Raw genomic sequence first — 15359 nt, forward strand, 5'->3', positions numbered from 1 at the left:
ACAGCGCATCGGAACCTGAGCCTGAGCCTTGTACTTATATTTGACTTTTTGATGCGGGATCTGGATTAAACGCGTGGGGAGAAATAAATAGAAATAGGAATAGAGAGAGGGGGAAATAGAGAGAGAGATAGGGAAAGACAGAGAGAGAGAGAGAGGGAGTGTGTGTTTTGCACCGATTTGGCTTATGCACATTTTGCAAGAAAAATGATCGCCTTGATATTTTTCACACTTTTACTTGCCCAGCAAGGTAAGGACGGTTTATTACTTCCCATTCCCACCAGTCTTCATCTCCGGATTGTTGCAATCTGTCTTTATTTTAAATACATTAAGTTGATAGACGATAGAGGTACTGCAATGACCCTGTTTCAGCACCAAGGACAGCGGGCTTTGCTGATCCGAGCCGCTCGCCAACACTCATCTCTCTGTCCCAACATTGTGATGGCAACTGCCTGTGTAAATCGGTCTCTAAAAACCTCGTTGCTCGACCAACCCCCTGCAGCCACTCGCTCCTGTAGTCCCCGCTGAGATCCCTCCTCGCATGGGCAGTAGACTCGATTACATGTTCTTGTATGTTTCCCTTCCTCTAGTCTCATCGTCGCCTGTGCCCAAGGAACCATCGAAAGCCGACGCCAAGGTAAGATTGTTGTTTGACCTCTCTCTGACCTTGATGCATTTTCCCCCCGAGGGACCACTTTCCCCCTCAACGGCATTGAGTGCTAGATACTTTTTTTCCCCCCTTTTGTAGATCATGAATTGTGTTGTGGAGGTAATATCCGACACATTGTCCAACCCCAGCCCTTTGCCGATCAGCCAGGAATGCATGGAAGCTCTCAAGGGAGGTAAGCTGAACTCAAATCCTTTCATTTTCTATCACCATTTCATTAAGTTAATTGTGAAACCCATTTAATTTCTCATGACAACTGGACCGTCACCTCTATGGGTTTTGAAGACATTATACCTACTTAAAAGATTCAATTGATTTTAATTTAATCAATTGAAGTCGCTGCAACCTTGTGCAGTCTAATTGTAAAATCTACACTCTCTCTTAAGCATGAAGTAGCTTTAGATACCTGGTCGTTACCCTGGATTTACAGTCAGTGAACTGCTAACTTCAATTAGCAATGTCAATATTTTTAATTCTGTGCTCCTTTCGCAGATGAGAGAATAATCAGCATGCTTCGACATCAAAACCTCCTGCGTGAATTTCAGGAACTTGCTGCTGAAGGTACTCCCTGATCATTCAGATTCAGATTCAGATTCAATTTTAATTGTCATTGTCAGTGTACAGTACAGAGACAACGAAATGCATTGCCTGTTTACACCGAATATAGACACAAAATGCTAGAGTAATTCAGCGGGTCGAATGGATACAACTAAAGCAGGACCACAGTGAAATTATTAATACGATTAGGTTGCAATCTTTTGTTCTTTGTACCTTTTCAGATCTCTCCCCCCCCCCCCCCCCCCCCCCCCCCCCCCCCCCCCCCCCCCCCCTCCTCCCCCCCCCCCCCCCCCCCTGAGTCTGAAGAAGGCTCGACCCAAAACGTCACCTATTCTTTTTCTCCAGATATGCTGCCTGATCCGCTGAGTTACTCCAGCATTTTGTGTCTATCGCTGATAATTGTGATACTGACTGTAAACCACGAGCCTTTGTCTGCTCCAGTCTATCGTGTCCAGGATAGTGCCACACTTGGGTGCAGCAATTGCACATTTAACACCCACATTCCATTCCTTCTGCAACTTTCCTAATTGAGGAGGTTAAATACTATTCCACCAACGTTGTTTTTGACCGGGCAGAGTCACAACTTTGCAAAGTACCACATATCCCACCAAAGGCAAAAAAAAAAACCCTTTAGCGAATATTGGCTATTCCCATCTCCATGGCATGAGTTAACTCTTTTAACCTGGTCAGCTGCTGATCTCCACATCTATGCCCTTTGTTATCTTCAGATGATGTCCCAACCACCCCCACATGGCCTCTCTCATTCTCTCCTCCATATACTCGAGGTCAGTCTAAACCCTGCTGCCATCTTCAGAGTTGCATTGACCAATGATCACTATTTTCTTTTGGGCCACATCTTGTCTCCTGGCTCTTAAAACAATTCAGTTGTCTTTTATTCCCCATTTTGTTAAAAAATAATGTTATTGTCTCCTTTATTTTGATTATCTCCAGCATTGGGATATTTCTGTATCTTTAATGTGGCTTGCTGATCCTCCTGAATATAGCCATTCCATAATCCTTGGCACTGTCTTGAGCTTAAAAGAGCATGAACTGTAGAATTCACTCACCGCGTCCTTTAAAAGTCACCTTAAAGTTTACTTTGACATCTGGAGGACAGCACAGGGGGTAGCTTGTAATGATGCATCCTCGTAGCTCAAATGACGCCCTTTCAATTCTGACCTTGGGCGCTGTCTCTAAGGAGTTTGAATGGTCTTCCTGTGACGAACCGTGTCCTGTGTCCTCCCAAAGGCGCGTTGGTTGGTAGGTTAATAATCCGTTGAGTGTTTGCAATCTGGGGAGAGTTGATGTGAGTGCCGGGGGGAATAACAGGGTAGTTAGATAATTGGCATGTACCCAGTGGACTGAAGGACTTGTTTATGCTGTATGATGCTCACTCTAAGCTTTGTCATGTGTGGTAATAGCCCATTTGGCTCTGTGTTAATTTTGTTTAATAATGGACTTGCTGTACACACTTGAGATGGTGTTCGCTGCTGGGTCGAGATTTCTGACAATGGGAGGTAAGATCAGTATGTTTTGGAATTGCCCATCAAGCCTCTGGGATCTGGAAGAACACTTTTGCTGGTTCTACTTGTCCAATATTGACTGCAGGACTCTCCATTGGGGGCACACTCCTTCCACCAAGATGTAGACAGATTGTATGAAAGCTTGCAGGGTTCTAGCTTTGACCCATTGTGGCCAGCATCTCACCAGGTAAAGCAGAGGCTACTGTGTCTGCAGTTCAGCTTAACTACCTATTGGAAATGAGTGCACAAGATTAAACCAAATAAAAATGAATCTATTGTCCTAGCGTGACCATTGGATATAGTACCCACCTTGCACCATTAGCATTCATTCCATTGTGCATCATTAAGCACACAGATAGTAATCTGGTGTTTTGAGTAACATTAAGTAAGTCATGCGCGTCACAGTGGTAGAGTTGCTGCCTTACAGCACCAGAGACCTGAGTTCGATCCTGACCACAAGAGCTGTCTGTATGGTGTTTGTACATTCTCGCTATGACCTGCACGGGTTTTCTCCAGGTACTCCGGTTTCCTCCCATACTCCAAAGATATACTACAGGGTTGAGGAGATTTACTAGAATGTTGCCTGGGTTTCAACAACTAAGTTACAGAGATAGGTTGAATAAGTTAGGCCTTTATTCTCTGGAGCGCAGAAGGTTAAGGGGGGACTTGATAGAGGTCTTTAAAATGATGAGAGGGATAAACAGAGTTGATGTGGATCAGCTTTTCCCTTTGAGAATAGGGAAGATTCAAATAAGAGGACATGACTTCAGAATTAAGGGACAGAAGTTTAGGGGTAATATGAGGGGGAACTTCTTTACTCAGAGAGTGGTAGCGGTGTGGAATGAGCTTCCAGTGGAAGTGGTGGAGGCAGGTTCGTTGGTATCATTTAAAAATAAATTGGATAGGCATATGGATGAGAAGGGAATGGAGGGTTATGGTATGAGTGCAGGCAGGTGGGACTAAGGGAAAAAAAGTTGTTCGGCACGGACTTGTAGGGCCGAGATGGCCTGTTTCCGTGCTGTAATTGTTATATGGTTATATGTAGGTTAATTAACTTTGGTACAATTGTAAATTGTCCATAATGGGTGTAAAATGGTATTAGTGTGCGGGGATGGCTGGTCTGCGTGGACTCGATGGGCCGAGTGGCCTGTTTTTGTGCTGCATCTCAAAACTAAAAAATCATTAAAAAAAAATAGTATCTGCATTGACGAAAAGTGAAATATGCTACTTCCAAATGTATCTTATGTTATTGCAATGTTTTATGACATAGAATGTGAATGATGAGTAACTTAGTTCTCAAGATGGCAAATTATTGGTGTCAAGGATATAGTCTGCTGGATATACAAGGAAGGCAATAATACTCATTTCAGTCCAATCTACACAAGTCCAGAAGGAACTGAAAGCCTCTGTTGCTTCATTAACAAATGTTCTTTGACATTTTGTTTCAGGGGCCAATGAGAAGGCACTCCAGATGAAACAGAACAACGATTTCAAAGAGAAGCAACTTGAAGTTCTCAAGAATAATGCCAACAAAAAGATATCATCATTGGGTACGTGTCGCGATAACCCACTAGAGGCGTGTGGTAACAGTTCAACAGAATCTAAACACCTGCTCAGTTGAGCTCAGATTTCTAATCATAGAGTCATAGAGTGTTGCAGTGTGGAAACTGGCCATTCGGCCCAACTTGCCCACACCGACCAACAATGTCCCAGCTACACTACAATCATCAGCAAAATCAGTAAAACATCAGCTAAGTAATGTTTGTGAAGCATTTTGGATGAAAGAATGTATGCCACTGCAATTTTAATTCACAAACATCCATCAGCAGAAGTTGCCTAACACATAAATTAATTACAAAGCAAAAAAAAAAAAAAAAATAGTATCACTACAGAGATACAAAAAACTGCAGGTGCTGAACTCTTGAGCAAAAAAGTTAAACTGTTGGAGGAACACTGTGGGTCAGGCAGCATCTGTGGAGGGAATGGACAAATGATGTCTTCGGAGTTGGGTCCATTCCCGCCACAGATGTTGCCTGCTGCATGGCATTCGCCAGCCTTTTGATTTAGAAACATAGAAACATACAAATTAGGTTTCAAGCCTGGGTTGGGACCCTTCTTCTCGACTAGTTGGGTCCATTCCTCGGTTTTAAAGGCCACAGATGTTGACCCCCTGCTGCATGGCAATTTCTGCCAGCCTTTTGGTTTCTTAGATCCCCTTCAATCGCCTAAATTCTGCAGTCTTTCCATTATCCCAGGAATCAGTCTGGTGAACCTTCTTTCCCAACAGATTTTTACTAGGTGTGGGTCTCACCAAGACCCTGTACAACTGCAGTGTGCATCTTTTCTATGAAAGCTAACAAGAACATTTATTTTGTATTTTTTACAACATTTTTATCCAGGTGTGCATCTCAAAAGCAAAGAATGTTGTTTTTACCAACATGTGATGGGTAAAAAATAGGGGGGAATTTTAAGATGATGATTTCCATTTAGCACTGAAAACTTGTGTGCCTTTGTTATAGTTGATAATTGGAGGGACAGAGATTTGCCTTTGATTACTACAGTTACACTAATATTCAGCCCTATTATCAGTATTATTCAGCTCTGCATTTGGTACTGTGGTGCCCAACGTACACTAATGATCAAAGACAAATTGCTACCCTACATAGACACAAGGTGCCGGAGTAACTCGGCAGATCAGGCAGCAGCTGTGGAGAAAATGGATGGGTGATGTTCCTGGGTTGGAACCCTTCTTCAGACAACCTCTACCTAGCAGTCTGACCAAGGGTTCCGACCTGAAATGTTGCCCATCCCTTTACTCTGGAGATGCTGCCTGATTCGCTGAGTTACTCCAGCACTTTGTATAATTTAGCATCTGCAGTTCCTTCCTACACAAATTGCTACCCTGCTGACTTTGGAGAAGATGTTGCCATTGTGCATTGATATGATAACCGAATAAAAGCAAATGATCAAGATGAGGTTTTGACATTTAACTTAGTGTATTGATTGCTCTTCAGATAACATTAAAGAGAATCCAGCAGAACAGCATAGATCATCTGCTGAGAAAGCGAAAATGGAGGAGGAGGAAATGGGAAAGGAAAAACACCCAGCTGTAAGAAGGCACCGTTATATGAAGCTTGGGGACACAACTACAGACTCGAGCAGCATTATAACCGTCAGAGATACAGAAACCGCAAGGAAGGTTCCAATAGGAGATGAGTCATTCAAAAGTAGCTCCTCTGAAAGTGAGTCCCAAGATCAGAGGCAAAGTGAGGAGCATAGCACAGAAGCACATGAAGATGAATACATCGAGGAAGTGGGTGAAGATCACATCAAAGAGAGTAGTGAGGAGGATGAGGAAGAAACTCACAACCCTAATGAAGACAGTAAGGATGAGGAGCTAACCTACAGTGAGGAACCCTCACAAGAAGACTGGGGAGACGAAGCAACCAACAGTGATAGTTCGGAGGTGAAGGAAAATGGTAAGGGCTCAGATGAAGAAATGAGGTCCAATGAAGACAGCGAGAGGAACCAGAATTCAGTAAATGTAGAGGAAGAATCTGCAAGCAAAAATGATGGAAAAGATGAAGAGTTGTCTGAAGAGTGGGAGGAGGGGAAACAAAAGTTGGAAGAATTAGTCACAGAGAAGAAGTTGAGAAAACATGAAGCGAGCGATGAAGACAAATTGATCCGATTTGAAAACCATAAACCACATGGCAGGCACGATCATCTCCAACATGTGCAGGGAAACAAAAGATCTCATCCTGAGGAAGTTAGGCAGAAGGACAAGATGGCCATTGCATCACCTGCATTGCGAAAACAGCTTGATGTGGAAGATAAGAAGGAAGAGGAAGGAAGTGCAATCAGGAAGAATGAGGTTGGTGTCATAGTTAAATGCATAACTGATGTACTGTGTTGTTTCCTATCAACGGTGGTCCAAATGTGTTTTATTGTCACACGTGAAAATGCACAGTGAAATTAATTTCTTACAAGCAGTCCAGTAGATTATTGCCGTATCTAAGCACGTTCCATTTAGCAGAGTGTACAGAAATAGTCCACTGAGCCCCCATGCATGAGGTGTCGTGTTCAGAATCCAGTCCATGCTCTAGTTCTTATGAGCATTGCCCGGTCCAGACAGGCTCCAGGCTGCTGCAGGGCCTCCAGCTGCCACCTCCCTTGGGCGTGTGGATCAACTATACCTTTCCGCACCCATCCACCTTTGTGCCCCTGGGGGTGCCACCTGCCACAGACCTGCAAGGCGAGGTCAGCCATTCCCTGGTCCCCTCTCCTAACAGCCTTGTTCCTCGCCCGTTGCATCGGTCGTCATCGCCTGCACCACCCTCCCAGTCTCTGGTCTTCTGGGAAGAGCAGGATCTTCTCAGCGGCTTCTCCCCCCCCCCCCCCCCCCTACGGATCACGGCCCACTGGGTCTCGGTGCATCCGGCCATAGGGGACGAGCAGGGGCCAGCAGGGCAGCTTCCAGCCCACAGGCCACAGTCTCCTAATCTGAGGAAAGACATTCTTGCCACAGAGGGAGTACAGAGAAGATTCACCAGACTGATTCCTGGGATGTCAGGACTTTCATATGAAGAAAGACTGGATAGACTCGGCTTGTACTCGCTAGAATTTAGAAGATTGAGGGGGGATCTTATAGAAATGTACAAAATTCTTAAGGGGTTGGACAGGCTAGATGCAGGAAGATTGTTCCCAATGTTGGGGAAGTCCAGAAGAAGGGGTCACAGTTTAAGGATAAATGGGAAATCTTTTAGGACTGAGATGAGGAAAACTTTTTTCACACAGAGAGTGGTGAATCTCTGGAATTCTCTGCCACAGAGGGTAGTTGAGGCCACAGTTCATTGGCTATATTTAAGAGGGAGTGAGATGTGGCCCTTGTGGCTAAGGGGATCAGAGGGTATGGAGAGAAGGCAGGTACGGGACACTGAGTTGGATGATCAGCCATGATCATATTGAATGGCGGTGCAGGCTCGAAGGGCCGAATGGCCTACTCCTGCACCTATTTTCTATGTTTCTATGTCCACTGGGAGCTTCTGCCACTGCGCGGCCCGCTGGATTATGGTTGTGATGTGTAGGCACTAAAAGTGCACAGTCACTTGTTAAGCTTGAGTCTGTAAACCATTGCCCGACTACTCCCTTTGGGGAGCAGATGTTGCTGCAGATTAGCAACTGCATGTAAAACTCCCACTCCTGTCCCCGGGGAGAGCACCTGATCAACATCAGAAAAACATGGACATGGCTGCCTTTTTGTTTGGGATCTTGAAGCTTGCTAGATTGGGACAAAGTGTGAGATATTTGGCTAGCAAAATGTTGGCAGGGCATGCATGACATTTGTCTACTAGATTTCAAATAAGACTTGAAACAAATCAACGTGAAAATGACATGGATTTATAATCAATGGCTAATCCTCTCCACCAGTTCTTCTCCAGATCACATTCAATCTAAATAACTCATCTCATTGTATAAAAACAACGTGACGGGGAAAGATAGTTCAATAATAATAATAATAATAATAAATTTTATTTATGGGCGCCTTTCAAGAGTCTCAAGGACAGCTTACAAAAATTTAGCAGGTAGAGAAAAAACATGTAAGGGGAATGAAATAAATAGTAGAGACATGACTAGTACACAAAGTAAAGACAGAAACATGAAGTTTAAAACTTCATATACAGGAGTGCACTAGATCCATATTGACACTAACTTTCAAGAGCAGGCATTTAGTTTAGAGACACAGCGCATAAGCAGGTCCTATGGTCTACCGAGTCTGCGTTGACCAGCATTCCATGCAGCACCTTGTAGACAAAACCATGATACTACAGACAGTCACAACGCTAACATTTAAATGGGTATTCCAAAATTGTGGTCTCTTGTTCCTGAAAACATGACCAAAACGCTTACAAGAAAAATACTATAAACGCACCATGTATTTATTGATTTTGGACTTCTTTAATTGCAATGGCATTGTGGTTATAGAATTTTAAGAATTCTGTAAATAATTTGGAGATGGAGGCACAAGAGATGTTGCAGATACTGCAATCTTAAGCAAACAAAAAGTACTGGAAGATCTCTGTAGATCAGGCTGCATCTGTGGAGGGAAATGGACAGACAACATTTTGGTTCGGGGCCCCTTCAGGAATTTGGAGATGCTTCTGGAGATTTGGCGATGTAAGCAACCTCCCCAATTGTCCAAATTAGAAATTCTCATTGACAATCTAAGATACGTTTTGGGTAAAGAGTTCACTTCATCTTTTGTGTTCTACAGATTTTTGCCTAAATTAGAGGTCTGTTATCAGTATGAGTTAAGCCATTTCCAAATCTAGCAATCTCTAAGCTCTAAAATAGTGAGGCTCAGAATTGATTTACAAAATAGGTAACTCATTCAATATTGTCATAGATTTTCAAAAGAGATGAAGAGGAATTTCTTTAGTTAGAGGGTGGTGAATCTGTGGAATTCATTGCCACAGAATGCTGTGGAGACCAAGTCAATCGTTATTTTTAAGGCAGAGAGATAGATAGATTCTTGATTAGTGCGGGTGTCAGGGGTTATGAGGAAAAGGCAGGAGTGTGGGGTTAAGAGGGAAAGATGGATCGACCATGATTGAAGGACAGAGTAGCCTTGATAAGCTGAATGGCCTATCACATGAACTACTATTTTTCCACACAACCATACATTTCACTTGCAGCATTGATTTCAACAACTCCCAATGGCAGCAATCTCCACATTCTCACCAGTTAGTGGAAATAAGTTTGTTTCCAGAAATTCCACACTGGCCTCTTGTAAACAGAATTATGAGATGAACCTTCCCCACAGTAGCATTGATTTTGTTTAGATCTCTAGATACGAGGCAAACAGTGTGGAAAAAAATCCAAGCGACAGAACGACTTTCAATATGTTTTTATCCCCACTTTCAGTAATATTTATTTGCAATACCATGACCTTGTTAGCATTCTCAGCATGGTACATCTCCACAGAGCATTAACAGACAAGGGCCATTTGAGTGGCAACAAGACTGGTGATCAAAGCAGCAAGTGGCTTAAATGAGAGAGGTTTGAGTGAATTCTAGGCTTTAAATCCACGTTGATTATAGCTGAATAAAACATGGATACATAAAACACTTGCGTTTCCCCTTACTATATGTTGAAATCCTCTCCCTTCCTCTCAGCACTAGCTGCTTCTGAGAGGTGACTGCATGCCTTGGGTAGATTCTAACAACTTTCTAATTGGTAATTATCGATGTGGAGATCTGATAATGAATGCCAAATGCCTTTTTTTTTATTTTCTTGGAATTGCAACCCAAACTTGCTGTGTAGGGCACGAGAATTATCTAATGTCAGCAAGATAATTTGTCACAGTCTTTCTCTCTCTGGCTGAACAGCTCATCCTTTCAGGTTGAACAGTCACCAGGAAAAGCTCTCAACTCTCCTCATCACTTTCAGGATTCTACCTCTCATCTGCACACAGAATGAAATCACATAATCCTACATTCGGCCCTTCGAATATTCAATAAACATGGTTGATCATCCAACTCTCCCGTACCTGCCTTCTCTCCACCCCCATTTGCACTCTCTCCCTCATAAATTTCCAGCAGCTTACCCTCTGTTTCTTTTCACCCCATCTCCTTCTCCCTATCCCAGATTCTACCTCTCATCTGCAAACCAGGGGCAACCTGGAGAAGTCAGTAACCTGCCTACCCGGATATGGGTGGACCCTTAGCACCCTTAGGAAACACATGGGCGCATTAGAGAGTATACGCTAACCCCACGCAGATTATACCTTGGGTCACAATTGAACCCAGGTCACTTGAGTTGTGAGCTTCAACATGCATTTTTGTATTTGAGTGTTTAGTGAGTTGAAGGATCTGAGATGCTCTACTGCTGTGCTATTCAATATAAGTATTTAGATGGCATAGCTGAAGAAACAGAAGCTTTGCACACTTCCAAGAATGGATGAAAGAACATTAACACTGACCTCAGATTCACATAGATCATTGCTTGCCACAAGTATAACTTGCCAACAAAACAGATGGTGGGTTCATGAGATCATTTTTAGTAAGCCACCACTTGCAAAATATTCACACAATAGATCTGCATGCAAGTCCTACACACATGGATGATTAAATTAACTAACTTGATACTCTTTATGTTCACTCACCACGTAAATGTGGAACATTTCATTCAGTGGGATAACTCCACACATACCAAGAACAGAAAGTACAGAATTCATGCAAGACAGAATATGTAGTTAGAGGATCCTATTTTTAAATGTGCAAGGATGAAATAGTGTTAATATTGCATTCATGCTACAAGTTTAGTGTTGGTGCAAATACTTCCAACTTCATACCAATGCTAAACTTGTTACATTCAACAAGAGCATAGAGGCTCAAATTGCCTGTGAAACATAGGCTCAAACTACTTCCACTTTCCTCGGGTGAGATAGAGTCCACATCTGCCAACTGCAATCACACTGTATTCTGACTCTAGGAAATTTATTTGCAAAACTCATTTTAAATGTGAATTGATTTGCAAGTGGCAAATGGCACCTCATGGTTCAACACAGCAGATGCCCGCATTTGGAAACGTGGCTGGTGCATATTTATTTTCACCTCATTAGTTGCCAGGAAAATAAGTGAATTGTTACGATATCCTTACTTTGAAAGTGCCAGTCATTTTTATTCTGACAAAGTCCATTTCAAGTAATAATTCAATTCTTAATATTTTCTCAGGAGCAAGAAGTGGAGAGCCTTGAGGAGATTGAAAGTGAACTCGAAGCGATGGCAAGGAGGTTGCACGAGATGCGTGGTAGTTAAATGTAGTGCGACAAAGCTAAGTAACGAAGCAACTACCAGCACCTTCAAAGTACACTTTGTTTGACAATTAATATTTGATCAAGTGCACCAAAATCACCAGTGCTCGAAACACAATCCCTTTATTTACTCTTTGAGGTGCTGTCATACTTAGGCTCACAAAAATCATTTTGCATTTTACTTTGGGCAACACCCATGGCGATCTTTTCTTTCCATCATAGCTGATCGAGTTTGCAATATTTTACTTTATTGATTGAAATGCGATGGCTTTTTAGAATACCCTACGAAGAGATATGAAATATTGTTGTACTTGGTCACTGTGCCAAGTCAAATTAATTGTACTGTACATTCTATATACAATTTATGTAATTAAAGTAACTTTAGCCCATGGTCTTTGCAACTTTTGTTTTCTTTTTTTGGGGAAAAATTGAATTTAAGCTAGATTTATTTAAAGGGTGAATGTGCGAAGATATCCTTAATGGATGGTGGGGCATATTGATACGCCTGTTGGTGTGTGTTAGAACAATATAATACAATTGTAATATAAAAGGAAAAGGCAATATTAGAACTTTATAGTCACTGATTAAGGATCAACTGGACTGCCATGGACACAGCAAAGCACTGATCTTGATAACAAATTGTAAGGGCTTTAAAGGATAGTGGTTACTAGGCTGTTCCCTGGTCAAGTCAAGAATGTTTTATTGTCATTTGTTCCAAAATGGAACAATTAAATTCTTACTTGCATCAGCACAACAGATATGTAAACATATTCATCTGTAAAATCCATAATAAATAACCTAAAAAAGTGAAGCATAAGCAAAAAAAACAGTCAAATAAATACAATAGTAATGCAAAGTCAAAAATATTGCCGCTGTCCATATAGTTTGGAGCCTATTTGGAGTTGCAGTGGGTAATAGCTTGATGGCTGTCGGAAAGAAGCTACTCCTGAGCTGGGACGTTGCAGTTTGCAGACTCCGATGCCTTCTTTCATAGAAACATAGAAACATAGACAATAGGTGCAGGAGTAGGCCATTCGGCCCCTCAATCCTGCACTACCATTCAATATGATCATGGCTGATCATCCAACTCCGTATCCTGTACCTGCCTTCTCTCCACACCCTCTGATCCCTTTAGCCACAAGGGCCACATCTAACTCCCTCTTGAATATAGCCAATGAACTGGCCTCAACTACATTCTGTGGCAGAGAATTCCAGAGATTCACCACTCTCTGTGTAAAAAATGTTTTTCTCATCTCAGTCCTAAAAGATTTCCCCCTTATCCTTAAACTGTGACCCCTTGTTCTGGACTTCCCCAACATCGGGAGCAATCTTCCTGCATCTAGCCTGTCCAACCCCTTAAGAATTTTGTACGTTTCTATAAGATCCCCCCTCAATCTCCTAAATTCTAGCGAGTACAAGCCGAGTCTATCCAGTCTTTCGTCATATGAAAGTCCTGACATCCCAGGAATCAGTCTGGTGAACCTTCTCTGTACTCCCTTTCCGATGGCGGGAGTGAAATGAGAGGGTAGCCATGGTGGTGTGGGTGCCTGGTGATGCTGGCTACCTTCTTGAGGCAGCAACTCTTGTTGGTCAGCACCTGTGATGGACTGAGCAAGATTCTGTGCACTTTTTGCAATCTTCGTCATTCTCGAGCGTTCGAGTTGCCAAACCCAGCTGCAATGTAACCAATATATGTGTTCTCTACAGTACACCTGTGGAGAAGTTCTAGAGAGTGTTCATTGACATACCAAATCTCCCATAAATCAAATATAATGGTATTCAATTATAAGAGACCAGAACAATTAAGCCCATTCTCCTAGGAACAGAGATGATTAAGAGGTGACCTAATAACGGTTTCAGGCCAAACACCCCTGATGGAGTGGTTTAAGAAAAAAATCTATTCCTTCTGGCAATGTGTCAATATCGATAGGTTTCAGATCACGAGATCCAGTGGAAAGATGAGATTCTTTTACAATCTCAGCAGTCGTTACGGATCTGGGATAAAATAGAAAATGGATCCGTATATTTTAAAAATCATGTGAAATGGGGCATTGTAGGAAACGTCAGCATTATTACCTTCAGGCATTTCAAGATTCAAGATTCAAGATAGATTTAATTGTCACGTGTGCCTGATGGCACAGTGAAATGAATTTCCATACAGCCATACAATAAAAATCAACAGGACACAACACACTATAGAATTTAACACAAAACATCCCCACACAGCAGAATCAAAGTTCCCCACTGTGTGGGAAGGCACCAAAGTCAGTCTCTTCCTCCACTGTTCCCCGTGGTCAGGGCCTCCCCGTGCCCTCCGCAGTTGCCGCTACGGGCGGCCCGATGTCCAGGACCGCTCGCCGGGGTGTTAAAAGTCCGACGTCGGGGCTGCGGGACGTCCTCAGCGGCGTGGACACCAGAGTCGGCCCCCTCCTACCGGAGTCTGCGGCTCCCAAAGTCCGCAGGCCGTGCCGGGTGGAGACTGCTGCTGTAGGCCCTCTACAAGGCGCCCCAGGACTCCACGATGCCGTTCAGCGCCGTCCGCGTTGGAAGTTCTCCGCACCAGAGCTCCACGATGTTGGAGCAACGGCCCAACGCTCCGGAGCTCCAAACGGCGATCCAGGTCGGCATCGCCCGCTCCGCGATGACTCCAGCGCTGCGCCGCCGCTGTAGCAGCCCTGGACCCGGATCCCGATCCCCGGCAGGAAAGGCCGCTCCGATCCAACTGGTAGGCCGCGAGGTGGGGGGGCGAGGACGCGACTGGGAGAAATAGTCGCGTCCCCGCCAGGAAGAGACTGGGAGACGGTTTCCCCCTTACCCTGCCCCCCTCCCCCACATAGAAAAGTTAAAGTTTCCCCCAACACAAGACTTTGGACTAACTAAAAATAATAAAAAAGACAGAAATAACAGACAGGCTGTAGGTAGAGGCTGCTGCCAGTGCAGCGCCCCTAGTGAACTGCCATTTAAATCCCATGTTGTCTTTAAAATTATTTGATACAGCGTGGAAATAGGCTCTGGGGCACCAACCAGCAATCCCCGCAAATGAACACTATCCTACACACACTAGGGATAATTTACCCATGTACTATGTCAATTTACCTACAAACCAATACGTCTCTCTTTGGAGAGTGGGGGGAAACTGAAGATCTCGGAAAAAACCCACGCAGGTCACGGGGAGAACGTGCAAACTCCGTACAGACAGCACCCGTAATCGGGAGCGATCCTGGGTCTCCCCCTGGAAGGCAGCAATTCTACCGCTGCGCCACCGTGTTATAATTCATCGCCAACGTGTTTCTAGCTTCAGGTTCCTGGGAGTCAACATCTCCGATGACCTCTCTTGGACCCACAATACCTCTACTCTGATCAAGAAGGCTCACCAGCGTCTCTTCTACCTGAGGAGACTGAAGAAGGTCCATCTGTCTCCTCAGATTCTGGTGAACTTCTACCGCTGCACCATCGAGAGCATCCTTACCAACTGCATCACAGTATGGTATGGCAACTGCTCTGTCTCCGACCGGGAGGCATTGCAGAGGGTGGTGAAAATTGCCCAACGCATCGCCGGTTCCTCGCTCCCCTCCATTGAGTCTGTCCAAAGCAAGCGCTGTCTGCGGAGGGCACTCAGCATTCACAAGGACTGCTCTCACCCCAACCATGGACTGTTTACCCTCCTACCATCCGGGAGGCGCTACAGGTCTCTCCGTTGCCGAACCAGCAGGTCGAGGAACAGCTTCTTTCCGGCGGCTGTCACTCTACTCAACAACGTACCTCGGTGACTACCAATCACCACCCCCCCCCCCCCGGA

At 44.0% G+C, this 15359-nt stretch overlaps 1 protein-coding gene across 1 annotated transcript; it reads left to right on the forward strand.

The window, feature by feature from the left end:
- The first annotated feature begins 523 nt into the window (after positions 1-523).
- On the forward strand, positions 524-11965 carry chga (chromogranin A). The gene is made up of 6 exons (XM_055640065.1): positions 524-634; positions 746-839; positions 1157-1225; positions 4194-4295; positions 5760-6619; positions 11481-11965. The coding sequence occupies exons 1-6, from the start codon at positions 539-541 to the stop codon at positions 11562-11564; spliced, it is 1305 nt and encodes a 434-aa protein (XP_055496040.1). The 5' UTR covers positions 524-538; the 3' UTR covers positions 11565-11965.
- Positions 11966-15359: the final 3394 nt, after the last annotated feature.

Source organism: Leucoraja erinacea, chromosome 9 (assembly GCF_028641065.1).
Source record: "Leucoraja erinacea ecotype New England chromosome 9, Leri_hhj_1, whole genome shotgun sequence".
Taxonomy (NCBI): Eukaryota; Metazoa; Chordata; class Chondrichthyes; order Rajiformes; family Rajidae; genus Leucoraja; species Leucoraja erinaceus.